Below are 19,693 nucleotides of genomic sequence, written 5' to 3'. Positions count from 1 at the left end.
GTCTCACTGTAATGCACACTCTCAGTCCTTGTTGTGGGTAGTTAGACTCTCGTATCACACTGTAACACGTACTTGACTTTCAATCCTTGGTCTGGGTAGCTAGACTCTCATGCCACACTGTAACATGTACTTGACTTTCAATCCTTGGTCTGGGTAGCTAGACTTTCATGTAATACTGTAACACGTACTTGACTTTCAATCCTTGGTCTGGATAGCTAGACTCTCGTGTCACACTATAACACGTACTTGACTTTCAATCCTTGGTCTGGGTAGCTATACTCTCGTGTAATACTCTAACACTTGTTTGAGAAACTCCGAATGTTTCTGCCTCTTGGCTAATTTTCAAATCTACGTCTTTGATAGTTTAGAAAGAACGCAATCCAAATTTATGGAAGGTTTGTTGTTTTTTTTAACAGTCATCAGAAACGTCTTACCCCCTTCCATCCCAGTAGCACAGCGATATGTTTGCAGACTTACGACGAGAGAAACCGGGTTTCGATACACATGGTGTACAGATAGTCCATTGTTATAATAACAAATATATACATCTTCAAGCTCTTCTGGACCCTAATCACTGTCACCGACCTTTATAAACCTCTGCAATACTAGTCTTTGTGATGTGACCACCTACACGTTTAAAACTGTACTTTATCTCGACAATAACTTAAAGAAAAAGAAAACATAAGACTGATTATATGTTTATTTTTTCGCTTTTGACGTATAAACCAATAAAAGTACGTTTCAACTTTTTGACCCATAAATAATGTTGCATATTTCACTAGATTTGCACAGTTATGTTCCGTTACAAACGTAATTTCCTTTCACACACATTATTCATAAATTGTGTTTTAATAAACACAACCAAACAATTGTTTATCTCCATCTTCTAGCTTTTCCTTATTGCTCTCAGTTGTAGTATTAGATGCACCTACATCAACGTGTAGAACTCTTGCAATTTTTTGACAACAGTCAGTTTTCGCCAGCTGATGGTTTGGAACTATTTGATAATTTAGTTTTGACGTCCAACACACATATCATTCGCATTAAGAGTCAAACATCTAAATATGCTGTCTTTGTTTGTAAGAAAATTAACTAAACGCAATCATGACGAGCTTCATAACGGTGCGAAAATATTTAGTTTGTTTCCGAACTTTGCTTGTTTTTCGACAGAGCCACATTGGGAAATCTGTTGTGGTTATCGCGGGGAATCGAACTTTAGCATTGTAAGTCCTTAGACTTGCCACTGTCCCAGAGGACTGATCGAATTTTCCCCAGGTTATATTTACATTGCCTAAGAGAAACATGACTTATACTCCTACTGACCCCAGCAAAAGCACAGTGAACAATGACGTCTTCTTTGCTTTAATGTCATGTGGTCTTTGACCGGCGCTGACCATTAGGGTTCACACACACACAAAATAAAATATCTTATTTACCAATGATTAAACACAAATGTGAAACATGTTTTACGATCAAGTATCATGGTTATGGAAAAGATTAATACCAACTTCCCAAACACAGGTCTCCTAATTTTGCTAACGTTAGTAATGTGATATTGTCGTCACATTGTAAATATTTTATACTAGGTTTTCCATTGTTTGTTAAGAAAGAACAAAAAGAACTTCTTGAATTTCTAATGAATTGTATTTGATACTTGCCAAAGATATATCATTGATAATGGTATCTTCACTAAGGAAGGGATTAGGTAAAGTCCAGATTGACTATAGGATTTCTTATTCTGTGTGGAGACAACAATGTATTAGCTAGACTCAACTTTTATCTGTTTTGGTTGTCTGATTGACTTATTTTACAAAATTCACTCCGTATTGACTGGTACCGAACTTTCTTTCTCGACATGTAAACTGACGACTCTGGAATCTTAACTACATCATTGCAAAATTATTTCTTTTACCCCACGTAAGTTTAATTCGTGTTTTGCTTCAGCCAGTTTTGTGACAACTTTGAACACTTCTATACATCCTCGAATCCATTAATTACAATATAATTGTTATTATTCCCGTACATTTTTAACCCTGATATTATGCTATAACTTATTACTTTCATCTATGTTACATATCCACCGGGATCTAACTATATAGATACTAAATACACCACTGGTGGCGCTACTTTAGTATAAAACTAATGAGAAGTGAAAAACGAAACAAACAGGAAAAACAAGATAAAAACTCATTGCATTGTTAAATATAAATTTCACATATTTTTTAAGTTGTTATTATCACAGCCTTTAACAAAAAAATAAAAGAGGGCGTTAAATTTACTGACTTTTACGGACGTTTTATTACTTGCTCAGGCTTTGTTTCTATAAATGTTAAAAACCTGGGCTTTAAGAAATCTTTGTGTTCTTGCGTTCTTTACTAAAGTCTCGCGATGTTTAACCAAAGCTTTCTAACTCTTATAGCTTACAATGGTTCCTAGCTATGGCACGTTAATTTTTCTTCAACCCCATGCCTCAACCATCATTCAACGTTATAACAACAGTGCCCTACATCTTTCATTTTTAATAAGTGAACTAATCCATCAACCGATGCTTAGAAATCCGTATATTGTCGGCTCTTTCTGTAATAACAGTTAGTACGCAGACTCTATTCATCATGTACTTGAGTTATACATATATATATAGATACATATACATACCTTATCTTTTGAAAGTATCAGAGGCTCCCCTGTTTCCACACCTCTCACCCATTGTTAAGCTTTCCAGCCCCGTTTCATGGGACCTTCAGAAGACTCTGGGAACACACACGCACACGTACAGGTATGCATATATATTAAGTTGTTCATGTTTAAAAACTGTCGTTCACTTGTATTCCAAACGTCTCGAAACAGTGATATTTACCAAAACGCCATTTTTTTAAAAATATTCTGAGTGAGTCCGGAGACGCTCGCCTTTATAGTTTAATCAGTAGTTGTAAGTCACGGTTAGAATATTGGATTTTCATTTGGTGATAAAATCACATTTGTCATAACATCTCAAACTATTACAAAAGTGCTTTACAGCGAATCTAGCTGGAAACATCAAATTTGTTTTGAATCATCTTACAGCTAAGAGAACGCATCATTTTTTGTTTTACTTTTTAGGCGGAAGCTTACTTTTTGTTGTATTTTGGTATTAAGTAATACCATTAAGTAATCTCCTCTCACAGTAATCTGAGGGTCGCGGGTTCGAATCCCCGTCGCACAAATATGCTCGTCCTTTCAGCCGTGGGGGCGTTATAACGTTACTGTCAGTCCCACTATTCGTTGGTAAAAGAGTAACCCAAGAGTTGGCGGTGGGCAGTGATGAGTCTCCACGTTTCTTTGGTACAGCTTTATCTAGCGCAGATAACCCTAAGGTCGCTTTGCGCGAAACTCAATATCAAACAGACTTTGGTATTAAATACTCCTCTCTTCTAGCTGATTATCCTTTGATGACACATTATTCCTGGCTTATTATTGATGTAGCGATTGAGAGGTGACACGAAAACGAGTCATCATGTTTGTCACGTAGCTGGTTTTTTTCGCTGCCGAAAACTTTGCCTAAAACGTTCCAGATAAAAATGAACACTTGATGTTATTAAATTAGTCTTGCTACACAAGCTTTATTAGGTTAGTCTTGCTACATAAGCTTTATTAGGTTAGTCTTGCTACACAAGCTTTATTAGATTAGTCTTGCTACACAAGCTTTATTAGGTTAGTCTTGCTACACAAGCTTTATTAGATTAGTCTTGCTACACAAGCTTTATTAGGTTAGTCTTGCTACACAAGCTTTATTAGATTAGTCTTGTTACACAAGCTTTATTAGATTAGTCTTGCTACACAAGCTTTATTAGATTAGTCTTGCTACACAAGCTTTATTAGATTAGTCTTGCTACACAAGCTTTATTAGGTTAGTCTTGCTACACAAGCTTTATTAGATTAGTCTTGCTACACAAGCTTTATTAGATTAGTCTTGCTACACAAGCTTTATTAGATTAGTCTTGCTACACAAGCTTTATTAGATTAGTCTTGCTACACAAGCTTTATTAGGTTAGTCTTGCTACACAAGCTTTATTAGATTAGTCTTGCTACACAAGCTTTATTAGATTAGTCTTGCTACACAAGCTTTATTAGGTTAGTCTTGCTACACAAGCTTTATTAGATTAGTCTTGCTACACAAGCTTTATTAGATTAGTCTTGCTACACAAGCTTTATTAGGTTAGTCTTGCTACACAAGCTTTATTAGATTAGTCTTGTTACACAAGCTTTATTAGATTAGTCTTGCTACACAAGCTTTATTAGATTAGTCTTGCTACACAAGCTTTATTAGATTAGTCTTGCTACACAAGCTTTATTAGGTTAGTCTTGCTACACAAGCTTTATTAGATTAGTCTTGCTACACAAGCTTTATTAGATTAGTCTTGCTACACAAGCTTTATTAGGTTAGTCTTGCTACACAAGCTTTATTAGATTAGTCTTGCTACACAAGCTTTATTAGGTTAGTCTTGCTACACAAGCTTTATTAGATTAGTCTTGTTACACAAGCTTTATTAGATTAGTCTTGCTACACAAGCTTTATTAGATTAGTCTTGCTACACAAGCTATTAGATTAGTCTTTAGCTTTATTAGTCTTGCTACACAAGCTTTATTAGATTAGTCTTGCTACACAAGCTTTATTAGATTAGTCTTGCTACACAAGCTTTATTAGATTAGTCTTGCTACACAAGCTTTATTAGATTAGTCTTGCTACACAAGCTTTATTAGATTAGTCTTGCTACACAAGCTTTATTAGATTAGTCTTGCTACACAAGCTTTATTAGATTAGTCTTGCTACACAAGCTTTATTATACACAAGCTTTATTAGATTAGTCTTGCTACACAAGCTTTATTAGATTAGTCTTGCTACACAAGCTTTATTAGGTTAGTCTTGCTACACAAGCTTTATTAGATTAGTCTTGCTACACAAGCTTTATTAGATTAGTCTTGCTACACAAGCTTTATTAGATTAGTCTTGCTACACAAGCTTTATTAGATTAGTCTTGCTACACAAGCTTTATTAGATTAGTCTTGCTACACAAGCTTTATTAGATTAGTCTTGCTACACAAGCTTTATTAGATTAGTCTTGCTACACAAGCTTTATTAGATTAGTCTTGCTACACAAGCTTTATTAGATTAGTCTTGCTACACAAGCTTTATTAGATTAGTCTTGCTACACAAGCTTTATTAGGTTAGTCTTGCTACACAAGCTTTATTAGATTAGTCTTGTTACACAAGCTTTATTAGATTAGTCTTGCTACACAAGCTTTATTAGATTAGTCTTGCTACACAAGCTTTATTAGATTAGTCTTGCTACACAAGCTTTATTAGGTTCGTCTTGCTACACAAGCTTTATTAGGTTCGTCTTGCTACACAAGCTTTATTAGATTAGTCTTGCTACACAAGCTTTATTAGATTAGTCTTGCTACACAAGCTTTATTAGATTAGTCTTGCTACACAAGCTTTATTAGATTAGTCTTGCTACACAAGCTTTATTAGATTAGTCTTGCTACACAAGCTTTATTAGGTTCGTCTTGCTACACAAGCTTTATTAGGTTCGTCTTGCTACACAAGCTTTATTAGATTAGTCTTGCTACACAAGCTTTATTAGATTAGTCTTGCTACACAAGCTTTATTAGATTAGTCTTGCTACACAAGCTTTATTAGATTAGTCTTGCTACACAAGCTTTATTAGATTAGTCTTGCTACACAAGCTTTATTAGATTAGTCTTGCTACACAAGCTTTATTAGATTAGTCTTGCTACACAAGCTTTATTAGATTAGTCTTGCTACACAAGCTACCATAGCTTCGTAACAGCTTTATTTTATTTGGTTCTTCAAGTAATATATTATTCCCATCATCTATCCACCTCCTTTCACGTTTTAAACCCCTATCCACCTTCTTTCATGTTTTAAACCCCTATCCCTCCTTTTTTCCAAGTTGTTCACTCACTGTTTTGTTTTCATTATGCACACTTTCCGTCACAGAGGTTGACTACAATGAACGACGAGCACTGTTTATCTTAAGTCCTTCTTGATGGACCACGAATACTGTTGATCTTCCCGTTTCGTTCTTTAGATCACTTCCTCGCACTTTACTTTCTAGCGTTATTTCTGTATCCTTTTCTGGCTTCTTACACATATCCAAAGTATACTGCTCTCCTACAATGCATTTGAGATTATACGAGACCTACAAGTTGTTTTTGTCTCACAGCAAACTAGACAAATCATTATTGTTTTAAATTATAGAACACATTAAACTCGTACACAGGAAGAGTTCAGTTTCCATAATCTCTTTTCTGATTGCTTTACATTTCTGTTCTATCTGCCCGCCTTTAACTAGATGCTAAATGAAGAGATTTCTCAAAACTAAATTCTTCTGTTATCACTAAAAATTGACAGTTTTCTACTGATGCATTTCTGTTGAGATTTTTTTATTATTTTCACACTTCGCCTGTAAACTGTATTATCAATGATGGTACAGATTTATTAACGCTAAAACCCGATTCTTTGCAATAAATATTTTGAAACTACTCTTCAGAAATCCTTTATCATAATATCCAGCTTTCCATAAATCCAATACAGACTGTCTCTCCACCTAAATTCTCATGAAAGAAGCCAGCGATGAATGACTTGTGTAGTACGAATCTTCTTGCACGATAAATTAATATTTACTGTCCATCTGTGAATCACGTTTTGTTTTTCTGTGGAATTGTTCGTCCAAAAGAAAATTAATATTGGGTGAATTTCACAGATTAAGTTTTTCACATGAGCCAAATTGTAACTTTTGTAGAATTATTTCTTTGTTCGTATTGGATAACTGTGCAAAACTACCCAAGAGCTATCTCCGTTAGCTGTCCCAAATTTTGAACTGATGGAATAGAGGGAGGGCAGCTAATCAATAGCACCCATTGCAAACTCTTGGGCGTCTCTAATGGGACAGTCAGATTCCACTGTCACTCTAATGATGCGTCCACTGACCCAAAGTGTGGAGCACCGGTTTGCGACAACGAGATTCACAGTCCAGCCCGCCCAGCCCATCAGAGAAGAGAGCGGCATGTTGAACTTATGACATCATAAACACAAATATTATATAATATCCGTAAGAAACCAAAACGTAGAGTCCCTCATTACCTTCCAACTCTTCATATTAATAGAACCGATAGACCTTATACCTAAACTTTACAAATTATCCTGGAATGAATGTAATTTATTAACGTAATTCTCTTACGTTTGTACTTATAAATATCATAATGCATTGTCTCGTTTCTTAAATTTCGCCCAAAGCTGCTCGAGGACTATCTGCACTAGCCGTCCTTAGTTTAAAACTGACATATTAGAAGGTTTGTTTTTGTTTTTTAATTTCACGCAAAGCTACTCGAGGGCAATCTGCGCTAGCCGTCCCTAATTTAGCAATGTAAGAGTAGAGGGAAGGCAGCTAGTCATCACCATCCACCGCCAACTCTTGGGCTACTCTTTTACCAGCGAATAGTGGGATTGACCGTCACATTATAACGCTCCCACGGCTGAAAAGGCGAGCATGTTTGGTGAGACGGGGATGCGAAGCCGCGACCCTCAGATTACGAGTCGCACGCCTGAACCCACCTGGCCATGCCGGGCGCCATATTAGAAGGAAAGTAGCTAGTTAGAAATCATTCATCGCTAGATCTTTGATTACACGTCTGTCATCGTAAAGTGAGGTTAACCGACACATTACAATGCCCATAAGGGTGAAGGGGAAGAATATTTTCGTTGACAGAATTTGAACTCGCGACTTGCAGATTGCGAGTCAAGTGTCCTTGCCACTAGATAAGGTCCATCAGTCAGGTCCACCAGTTAGAAGACCTCCTACTTAAGAACAATTTTTTCATGAAACTGTCTTTTCTAACGCTCTAATAATACCTGTCATAAAAACGAAGCATACTTTATTCAGTTGTTTGGTCCCTGCTGTGCCACAGAGATTTCCGTCAGACAGAGAGCGTTTACGTGAAATAAAGTGGTCAGGTTGTTGGAATAAAATATAGACGATCTACTTCAAACTTTGGATTAAAACAGCTGATATCAACGAGGTCATGAATTAGAAACTAGATGGAACTACACTCTGTATTATGTAGGTAAATATAAAATTTTTAAGTGCTGGAACACACTGTGACTGAAAACAGCTGTTTTATCTTGAGAAGTGACTGGCGTGGTCAAAGATAGCTGGGGTCAAAGAAAGTTGTTATTGCTGTGGACAATCGGATCTTTCCGTGAATTGGAACTTCACAAGAAAACATTTGCCTCAAGCCTTTAAAGGTCACCATGAAACATTCGAAGAGAAAAGTTAGATATTGGTAGAAACGTCCGGTCAGGAAAGAATAATTAGGTCAAAAACAAGGACAATATTCACCGGAGATGACCATATTCTTTTATCCACAAGTTACAAGTGTTATACAAATAAGTCATTATCCTGCCTGTTAGATAGAAGAAGGGACTTATTTGACGCCAGCACTAAAATCTCGTTGTGTCGGCTGAGAAACAGAGGATATTATTGATTTACTGTAAACTTTTATTACAAAAAAAAACATTGTACACTACATCTTCACGCCTGCTACTCGTCTGTTCATGAATCAAATTTGCTCGAGCTAATCACCTCGCGTATAGGTTTGTGTAAAAGAAAATTAACTAGTTGATTATTTTGGCACAAATTGGCGTAGTAATAAGTTAAACTTTAGATAAAGATAATTTTGTTGCGAGTTTTAAAAACACGCAAAACCTTTTGTGTTTTCTATACATGCGTGCGCGTAGTTTCTAGAGTTTGTTATATATAGGTCTTCCGGTAGGTTAGCGGTAACTCTCCGAACTTAGAACGCTAAAATCCACCGTTCGATTCCCTGCGATCTACAGAGTGTAAATAGGTCACTATGTATTAATAGCTTTGCGCTTAAACAAGCAATATATATATATATATAGTATCAAAAATAATTTAGCATCGAAATGTCTAGACATCCAAGTTCATAGGACTATATACACTAATGGAGGAAAGTTAATCTGATAACAACAGAAGTTTTTTGCTACAACTCTCGATGTGTTTCTTTGTCAGATTTTCACGCATCACTCGCATATCCACCTCAGTGGGCTTTGTGAATGTTGTAATCTCTCGTTACAAGCGTCCATCTTTATATAGTTAAACCAATTGTTGAACGTATACGTCGTGCGGTTTTCAATGAATGTAATTCTGATAACATGCAGTATAACCACTTCTAGGAACCACGTATAAAAATAACTACCAGAAAGGAACAGCATTCCAAATATGGGACAGTGTTCATTTGGTAAACATAAAGACATGTATGTATATATATTTATACGTGTATTATATCGTTTCTTTTTGTGATAACAAGTTCATGTTTTGTGAAAAGACATTCAATTTTAAATGAGTGAATGTATTGCTGAGTTCCTTCACACCCTAATCTTTGGTACATCTAACTGTCAGAGACAAGGCCTCTCTGCTTTTCCATATTCAACAAGCTTAAAATAATTTTCTTCATGTGGTTTGCAAAGTACATGACTTTAGGACACTGGCCAATCCATAAATGCCCACGGAAATATTTCCAGAGAGGTAGGGGCAAAACATGTATCTAGGATATTAGATTTTACAGTGCAAATCAACAGACTAAGAGAACGTGTTGTGTGTGCTTCAACACAAATATATATTTAAAGCTTTGACAAAAATTACGAAAATTGTTTAGTTTAGCTATGATGTTACGTTTACATCATAAGATGTACAATATTTAGTGAAATGTAATAGGGTTTTACTTAAACCTTTAATAACTTTTTTTCACTTATAATCATAAAATGGTTGTCTTTTTATTACAAGCATAGTTTGTGTTTTTTTACTACACTGACAAGGGATTTCATTACGGCCGTAAGAAGGGATCTTATTACTGACATAACATCTTATAAAGGATATCATTACGACCATAGTAATTATTTTCGTTACAACAGTAGCAAAGGGTATTCATTAATCTCATACTAAGCATACCCTCTAACCTTAAGGTTGTTAAGGCACTCGACTCGTAATCTGAGGGTCGCAGTTTCGAATCCCGGCCGCACCTTTGAGCGATGGGGGCGTTATAATGTTACGGAGAGTCCCACTATTCGTTGGTAAAAAAGTAGCTCAAGAGTTGCCGGTGGGTGGTAATAACTAGCTGCCTTCCCTCTAGTCTTACACTGCTAACTTAGGGACGGTTAGCGCAGATAGCCTTCGTGTAGCTTTGCGCGAAATTCCAAAACCGTACTTTGGGATAGTGAGGCGTTACAAAAGTGACAATAAAATTCCACTATTCGATTAACGTAGTCCAAGAATTGGCGGTGAGTGCTGTTCACAAGCTAATTTCCCTATAGTTAATTAATCCCAAATTAAGAGCGACTATGTATATATATTTTTCATAGCTTTGAGTGATAATAAAAAAACATCTGATGAACACGTTGATATATGTGTGGATTTCACCGCTAGTAAATAGTATAAAAGTAACTGGTTTTCATACAGATGTATTTATTATATATGTATGTGTGTGTATATACACACATGAAGTATATACTTGTGTTATGTACTAAAAGTTATCTTACTACACATGGTCATTTTGCCATCCTGGCCCTGATGACAATGTGTAAGACAACACTTAACGTACAATGCCACAGACCAGTCGATAGAGGTAAATACTAAGTTGTACCAAATATACCTGTTTAACCAGACTCCGGTGGTGATTATACATTGCTTACACCTCGAGAAACCTCTTACAAACACGTATTACATGAGAGAAATATTAAATAGGCGTGTATGAAACTAGAAAGTTTTCTTCGGGTTGGTCTAGCTAGCTTTGTCTGAAACAGCTAGTAAAACGAGACACTCTCAAGAAACTGGTTTTCTCTGAGCATGGAGTAAGACTGGATAAGGGCATTCGTCCGAAACGCTATGGATGAACAGTTCTGATACGTACAACAAGTTGATTTTTCCACTATCGTCATTGTTCCTGGTTTGAAGTAGTTTAGTTGTATGAACTTAAACAAATTACATTTTGTAAATACCATCATGTACTCGAGATTGTTTTGGATTAAAAGAAAAAAAAATGGTTGTTAAATCCTTGAATTGTGAGTTATTCAAAACACGTGTATTATATTGTAATTTATTGTTGCTCTTTTGAAATTTTGCTCCACAGCTAAAGAGGACTTTATCTACGTCCGCATAGTTGACCCTAATTTTCAACTGATAGACAAGAATGCCCACCGCCAACTCTTGCGCTACCTTTCTCAAACAGAATGGTGGGATCCCACTGTCACTCTTATATAACAACCACGACCTGAAAGTACGAAGTGGATTCAATGGGATATGCGAGCCATAAACCTAGAGTCAAGACAAGCGACAACTGAGCCACGTTCAACCCAAGACGTTGTTCTTATCATCTGTCAGTTTGTAAGTGTTATATTTTTATAGATGTTTTTATGTTTTATTTCACGAATAAATACAAAATCGTGCGCTCTTAACTTTTGCTCCAATATAGCAAAGTTAATCGACTATTTAGCGTGTTAAAGCTTGGTTAAATCATTGCTATAATAAATACCCAATTGCTAAAATAACTAATATCTAAATACAAACATACTTCACGTTTTTAGCTGCAGTTAGAATACTTGGTTGAATAACGTTACGTTTACAGTTTTACATTATATTAAAAAGGATCTTTAAGTAGATGTATTTAAATTGTACTAAATTATTCAGTCGCAACGTCACTGCAGTACTTCCAATGAAATGTTCAAACCTGTAGTTTAGGTTGGAGTCAAAGCCGCGCGTGGCGCATGCTTTACGTCATTTGACGTGTAGCTGTGACAGACGAGTGCGGTTGGTTATGGCGTCTGGTGCAGTTTTGTTGCTTTCGAGAGATTGGTTTGGTTTTTACAGACAATTGAAACGCTTTTTTCATAGGGTATTGAATAAGTTAATTTATCGATATACGATTATCTTGCTCTCCTAAAAGCAGCTGGAGAAAGCAAAACTTTTTAGAACATACTCACTAATTTGGTCTAACCGTTATTGACTTTTGTGTAGCTCTAAGTATAGCGACAAACAGGTCTCTCGTCACACTGATGTGATAAATTTGTCATTTAGTTTTGTTTTGTTCCAAGACCTCGTATTTTGATTGGCTTCCTTATTCGATTTACGAAGTTTGCGGTTGTTGTTCTTGTTGTTGTTGTTTTGTTTTTTTTGTAGAAGCGTACCGCGCATATCTGTCACTCCCATAAGCAAGGAGTGACTTCTTGTGAATTTGTGACCAGCAGGCGTGGGAAGGCCACCTCCACAGGCTCCCCGGAGTCACAGACCTTCGTAGGTTTGACTGTTAGCATGTTTACAGCTGTTTATTTCAAACCCAAATCTGAAGAATAAACAGTTGATCAGTCTCTCTATACTGGTGGTTTCTCGAACATTCTTACAGCCTTGTTCCCCGCTCATGGAAAATATAGCTATGGCTCAAGTCAACGCTACTCTTCCAAGAAGTAGGAAAACACCTTACAAGGTACGTACGTTCACGTGGGATGACGCGACAGTTCTCGCCTATATAAGGTTCCTTTTTTACTATGACAAGTAGGTGAGATGATTATATATTTATGTGTGTGTTCGGGTAATACAACTGTTGCAATATTTTCGCATAGTTAAAAACCTCCTTTACTCATTCCATTTATATAAGTTTAATATTCAATTATTCAATACGACTTATAAATTTAGTATTTAAGTGTTATTTTACGTTTATTAGGTTTCAACAACATGTGATTTCTGAACACTATTTTATTGATACTTGAGTGCTTGCGTTGCGCAGACAGATTAGACGTGAATTACGCAATGGGGTAAGGAGCTATGTAATAATCCCTTCTCTACTCCAACGGCTCTATAATGTAGAAACTAGAAGATAATTGAACAACAGAAACTACTAACGTTTGCAGTAAAAAAAAAAGAAACACCAACAGTATATTCGTTTTTAGTATTAAACTTTCCAAAAAGCGAAGAATAAAAGTATATTTTTTAATAACCAAGAGATTTCATGAAACAAGAGATAATAGAAAAACCTAAAACTGCATGATCTTGGACAATATCAGCTCTTAATTGGTCAGTGAGGTCGATAACACTATGTAACAAAATTTTTACTTTTTCTTGTTTCCGGGCAGAAAGTGTTATTTTCCAATTGCTTATGCCTAAAGTAAATGGAAAAGACCTATTTTTCTCTTCAAACTTTGCTTTTGTGACCTGGGAACGTATAACGAAAACATGATTGGATACTATATTTGGGGGCTGATACGTAAAAGTGATTTACATTACAGTCGTAAATCTCGAAAAACTACCCACTTCTAAACATTTTTGTATAACTCTAGTATAAATACATATAAATCTTGATTCATATGTTGTTTAATTCAGACCTTATGTAAATGAAAATGTGCAAATTTATCCGTTTTTACATAGAAAATAGGTTAATTTCTAAATTTCATTATCCAGGTCACAAAAGCAAAGTTTGAAGAGAATAATGGCCACTTTCTGTATTTTTACAACATAAGCAATTAGGAAATAACACATACTATCCAGGAACAAAATTTGTGTTACATAGTATTATTGAGAAAGCCGCCTAGCTTAGCAATGAGATCAGTTTGATGTAGATCTAACTGTACGTGCAGTACTCGTTTTCTCAGATATATATATATTGAGATCAGCTTGATGTAGATCTAACTACGTGCAGTACTCGTTTTCTCAGATATATATATATATTGGGATCAGCTTGATGTAGATCTAACTACGTGCAGTACTCGTTTTCTCAGATATATATATATATTGAGATCAGCTTGATGTAGATCTAACTACGTGCAGTACTCGTTTTCTCAGATATATATATATATTGAGATCAGCTTGATGTAGATCTAACTACGTGCAGTACTCGTTTTCTCAGATATATATATATATTGGGATCAGTTTGATGTAGATCTAACTACGTGCAGTACTCGTTTTCTCAGATATATATATATATTGGGATCAGTTTGATGTAGATCTAACTACGTGCAGTACTCGTTTTCTCAGATATATATATATATTGAGATCAGCTTGATGTAGATCTAACTACGTGCAGTACTCGTTTTCTCAGATATATATATATATTGAGATCAGTTTGATGTAGATCTAACTACGTGCAGTACTCGTTTTCTCAGATATATATATATTGAGATCAGTTTGATGTAGATCTAACTACGTGCAGTACTCGTTTTCTCAGATATATATATATATTGAGATCAGCTTGATGTAGATCTAACTACGTGCAGTACTCGTTTTCTCAGATATATATATATATTGAGATCAGTTTGATGTAGATCTAACTACGTGCAGTACTCGTTTTCTCAGATATATATATATATTGAGATCAGCTTGATGTAGATCTAACTACGTGCAGTACTCGTTTTCTCAGATATATATATATATTGAGATCAGTTTGATGTAGATCTAACTACGTGCAGTACTCGTTTTCTCAGATATATATATATATTGAGATCAGCTTGATGTAGATCTAACTACGTGCAGTACTCGTTTTCTCAGATATATATATATATTGAGATCAGTTTGATGTAGATCTAACTACGTGCAGTACTCGTTTTTTCAGATATATATATATTGAGATCAGTTTGATGTAGATCTAACTACGTGCAGTACTCGTTTTCTCAGATATATATATATATTGAGATCAGTTTGATGTAGATCTAACTACGTGCAGTACTCGTTTTTTCAGATATATATATATTGAGATCAGTTTGATGTAGATCTAACTACGTGCAGTACTCGTTTTCTCAGATATATATATATATTGAGATCAGCTTGATGTAGATCTAACTACGTGCAGTACTCGTTTTCTCAGATATATATATATATTGAGATCAGTTTGATGTAGATCTAACTACGTGCAGTACTCGTTTTCTCAGATATATATATATATTGAGATCAGCTTGATGTAGATCTAACTACGTGCAGTACTCGTTTTCTCAGATATATATATATTGAGATCAGTTTGATGTAGATCTAACTACGTGCAGTACTCGTTTTCTTAGATATATATATATTGAGATCAGCTTGATGTAGATCTAACTGTACGTGCAGTACTCGTTTTCTCAGATATATATATATTGAGATCAGCTTGATGTAGATCTAACTACGTGCAGTACTCGTTTTCTCAGATATATATATATTGAGATCAGCTTGATGTAGATCTAACTACGTGCAGTACTCGTTTTCTTAGATATATATATATTGAGATCAGCTTGATGTAGATCTAACTGTACGTGCAGTACTCGTTTTCTCAGATATATATATATTGAGATCAGTTTGATGTAGATCTAACTACGTGCAGTACTCGTTTTCTCAGATATATATATATTGAGATCAGTTTGATGTAGATCTAACTACGTGCAGTACTCGTTTTCTCAGATATATATATATTGAGATCAGCTTGATGTAGATCTAACTACGTGCAGTACTCGTTTTCTTAGATATATATATATTGAGATCAGCTTGATGTAGATCTAACTGTACGTGCAGTACTCGTTTTCTCAGATATATATATATTGAGATCAGTTTGATGTAGATCTAACTACGTGCAGTACTCGTTTTCTCAGATATATATATATTGAGATCAGTTTGATGTAGATCTAACTACGTGCAGTACTCGTTTTCTCAGATATATATATATTGAGATCAGCTTGATGTAGATCTAACTACGTGCAGTACTCGTTTTCTCAGATATATATATATATATATATAAATATATACACACACTCTTTTTTTTTGTTTTCCATCTAACAGTATTGGTAGGCTGTAGCACAGAAAGAGCATTTAGAGATACGAAATCAGGTCTCAGCCAATCAGATAGTGTGAATCACTGTCTCTTATTGCTCCTTCTGTTGCTAAGTGACGGAGCTCTAATGGAAGGCCAATTAGCACAGGTACAAAACATGGAATTTTACGTTCGTGATTGTATAACCAGTTCTTTATCCTCAATTTGTTAAGCTTATGATAGACATCGTGACTGTAAATAAAGAACTAGCTTACAATTAATGTAACTGTTTAAAACAATAAAGTGTGCGTGATTATTGTTACATTCGTGTAAAAGGTCTTATTAAGTACAATGTGAAACAAGCCAATGAGACAAGCGCCAATGTGCACTATTGTACTACTGAATCACTTCTCACTCTCAGTGCCACTGCTGTCGCTTTGTCTACAATTTCTTACAGCTTTTAGACTTTTAGAGCGTAAAACAAAATGGTTCCGTAAGCGTATCGAGCTTGTTCTGAGTCGAATAATGCGTCTCAGTAATTTTCCCGCTATAACTTTCATTTCCACATTTTATTTTCCTTTGGCCTGTTTAAGGCCGCGATGTCCAACACGGTCGCCCACTCGCCACATGTGGCGAAATGGCGATTAACTTGTGGTGAATTGGTGCTTTACTTCTATTGTTTGTTTGTTTTGAATTTTGCGCAAAGCTACTCGAGGGCTATCTGCGTTAGCCGTCCCTAATTCAGCAATGTAAGACTAGAAGGTTTGTTTGTTTTGTTTGTTTTGGAATTTCGCACAAAGCTACTCAAGGGCTATCTGTGCTAGCCGTCCCTAATTTAGCAGTGTAAGACTAGAGGGAAGGCAGCTAGTCATCACCACCCACCGCCAACTCTTGGGCTACTCTTTACCAACGAATAGTGGGATTGACCGTCACATTATACACCCCCACGGCTGGGAGGGCGAGCATGTTTAGCGCGACGCGGGCGCGAACCCGCGACCCTCGGATTACGAGTCGCACTCCTTACCCGCTAGGCCATGCCGGGCCAAGAGTGGAAGGAAAGCAGCTAGTCATCACCACCCATCGCCAACTCTTGGGCTACTCTTTTCCCAACGAATAGTTGGATTGACCGTACCATTATAACGCCCTCATGGCTGAAAGGGCGAGCATGTTTGGTGTTACCGGGATCCTAACCCGCGACCCTCGGATTACAAGTCGAACGCCTTAACACGCTTGGCCATGCCGGGTCCTGTTACTTCGAACACCTGTGTTTTTATAAATGTAATTATTTCTTTCAATAAATAACTGAAAACATTATTGTGTATTTATCTTCCCCTCTATATCTATAAAAACACAGTTATTTTTTTTGTCCTGTAGTGAAAATGTTAACACGTTTTCCACGATGTTGGCGATTGTGAAAAAACTGTTGAACACCGCTGGATTTTAAGGCTTTGATCGGTATATATTTGTTATTATATCACAGTCTGTGTCTCCGACATGTGTCTGAATTGTTATGCTACTTACTTTCTGGTACTTTTTAAAAATAAAATATTTTTTGCATATGTCTCTAGCATTATAATGAAATTTTATTGTATACAAATAATATTATTCTATTGTATCTAAGATATGCATGTTGCCTTTTTATGTAAGGTTTAGGCCCGGCATGGCCAGGTGGGTTAAGGCGTTCGATTCACGATGGTCACGGGTTTTAATCCCCATCGCACCAAACATGCTCGCCCTTTCAGCTGTGGGAACGTTATAATGTGACGGTCAATCCCACTATTCGTTGGGAAAAGAGTAGCCCAAGAGTTTGCGGTGGGTGGTGATGACTAGCTGCCTTCCCTCTAGTCTTACACTGCTAAATTAGAGACGGCTAGCGCAGATAGCCCTCGAGTAGCTTTGCGCGAAATTCCAAAAACAAACAAACAAACAATTTAACGTTTAAATAAATTTCCTGCATTCCAAACATTTTTAATGGCACTTTCCACCCGCCGATGGTAAAGATTAAACTAAACTTAAAGCTAACGTTTTTAAACTTATGTAATAACGGTATAGATTCACATACCTACATACACATAAGCTAATTTAAACTAGCGTAAAAGGAAAGTAATTTCAGGAAATAAACCCCAAACCACGATACAGAGGAGACACAGTCTTTTAGTCTTAACCTCTATTCAAACGTGTTACTTGTGGAATGTGACTGGAATTCAAAAATTAGGAGCAGATATAGGTGTCCGGGCATGCGCAGAGCATGATCTAAGTTAGAGTTTCACAACTTTTCTTCTCCTGTTTCCCACTTTATCGAAAACGTGGTATTTTTCCATCCTCGCAAAAACGTAGAAGATGTTTATTTTTGTTTTTCACACACCGAAAACCGATCGCTTTTGTGTAATGAATTACTGTACAATAGCAGGATGCGTGAAACCTTTTGTACGATCCACAGTATGTAAACTTGTGAGGAACTATCCTTTCTTTAAATATTTTTGGATTGTCTGTTTAAATAAATACCATAATAGCAGACGTGGTAGTAAAATTAAATCATTTTTAAACGTATACTTTACAGTTGTAAACTAGAATAATATGTCAGCTTCAAGTGAGAAGTACCTTATATATCATCTGATTTCGTGATAGACGTCACTCAGGAATACCATATGAGCGTTACAGATTTAGTGTTACATTTTCTCGTGTGTTAAAACTTCAAAGTGAATACTTTTTGTTATTTATTGCACCAAGACAGTAGTACTGCACGAGATTATTCACTGCCTCGTATTCCCCCCTGCATTGGGCGCGAAAGAAGGGAGAGGGGTCTGAAGTAGGAATGGAATGTTGATAACACCAGAGTAGGGGAAGGCGGAGTTAAGTGGACAGTTAGGATACTGTTGTAAGTGTATATTTCTGTCTCCTAAAGAGCTCTCATTGCAAGTGGTTGCCAGGAAATGACTCAAACAGGCGATAGAGTGATGGGGAAGGTAGCAGCACTAATAAAAATGGAATGAAAGGAAAACGGAAACCAATCGGTCGCTCAAGCAATCGTGATCGAAATTTCACCTGTAATTCGCCAACAGATAAAGAACTTACATTAAATATTTAATGAATCTCAACATCGATTAATAAAAATTCAGTCTTCTGTTTTATATAATCGATTTATTCCCATTTTACGGAATACATCGATACAAAGGATCACGGTATTAATTTTTCCTTTCTTTTTACTCAGCTTTAGGGATGTTTTATTCAAAAACATGTAGCGTATGTTATCTTAACGTGTGATAATAAGACCAAATAAGGATGTTGAAAATTGAACAAATCTGACCAGATCGGCGTGTTCTGATGCCACATTATGCATATAAAATCAACATAAAAATATTGAACTGTAGAAATTAACTCCAAATGTCTTTATTCATAATTTGGTTAACGTTATCCTGTACTTCAGTTCTTGGTGATATAATGTTAAGATGTTAAGCAGTTGTTGATGATACCTTGTGTGATATAATGTTAAGATGTTAAGCAGTTGTTGATGATACCTTGTGTGATATAATGTTAAGATGTTAAGCAGTTGTTGGTGATACCTTGTGTGATATAATGTTAAGATGTTAAGCAGTTGTTGGTGATACCTTGTGTGATATAATGTTAAGATGTTAAGCAGTTGTTGGTGATACCTTGTGTGATATAGTGTTAAGATGTTAAACAGTTGTTGATGATACCTAGTGTGATATAGTGTTAAGATGTTAAGCAGTTGTTGATGATACCTGGTGTGATATAGTGTTAAGATGTTAAACAGTTGTTGATGATACCTAGTGTGATATAGTGTTAAGATGTTAAGCAGTTGTTGATGATACCTGGTGTGATATAGTGT

At 35.9% G+C, this 19,693-nt stretch overlaps 1 protein-coding gene across 2 annotated transcripts in view; it reads left to right on the top strand.

The window, feature by feature from the left end:
- Nucleotides 1–10,944: 10,944 nt before the first annotated feature.
- The window catches only part of LOC143250779 (breast cancer anti-estrogen resistance protein 1-like), a 75,365-nt gene continuing 66,616 nt past the window's right edge, over nt 10,945–19,693 (top strand). Inside the window, exon 1 of one of the 2 annotated variants that reach the window (XM_076501756.1) lies at nt 10,945–11,465. In XM_076501756.1, coding sequence (XP_076357871.1) covers nt 11,382–11,465 — 84 coding nt within the window. In that variant the 5' untranslated portion in view covers nt 10,945–11,381. Of the gene's footprint in view, nt 11,466–11,851; nt 12,562–19,693 lie in introns of those variants that run through there. The other variant, XM_076501757.1, reaches the window with a different exon arrangement.

Source organism: Tachypleus tridentatus, chromosome 5 (assembly GCF_004210375.1).
Source record: "Tachypleus tridentatus isolate NWPU-2018 chromosome 5, ASM421037v1, whole genome shotgun sequence".
NCBI lineage: Eukaryota > Metazoa > Arthropoda > Merostomata > Xiphosura > Limulidae > Tachypleus > Tachypleus tridentatus.
The sequence above is the reverse complement of the archived record's forward strand: the minus strand, read 5'-3'. Positions and strand labels throughout refer to the sequence as shown.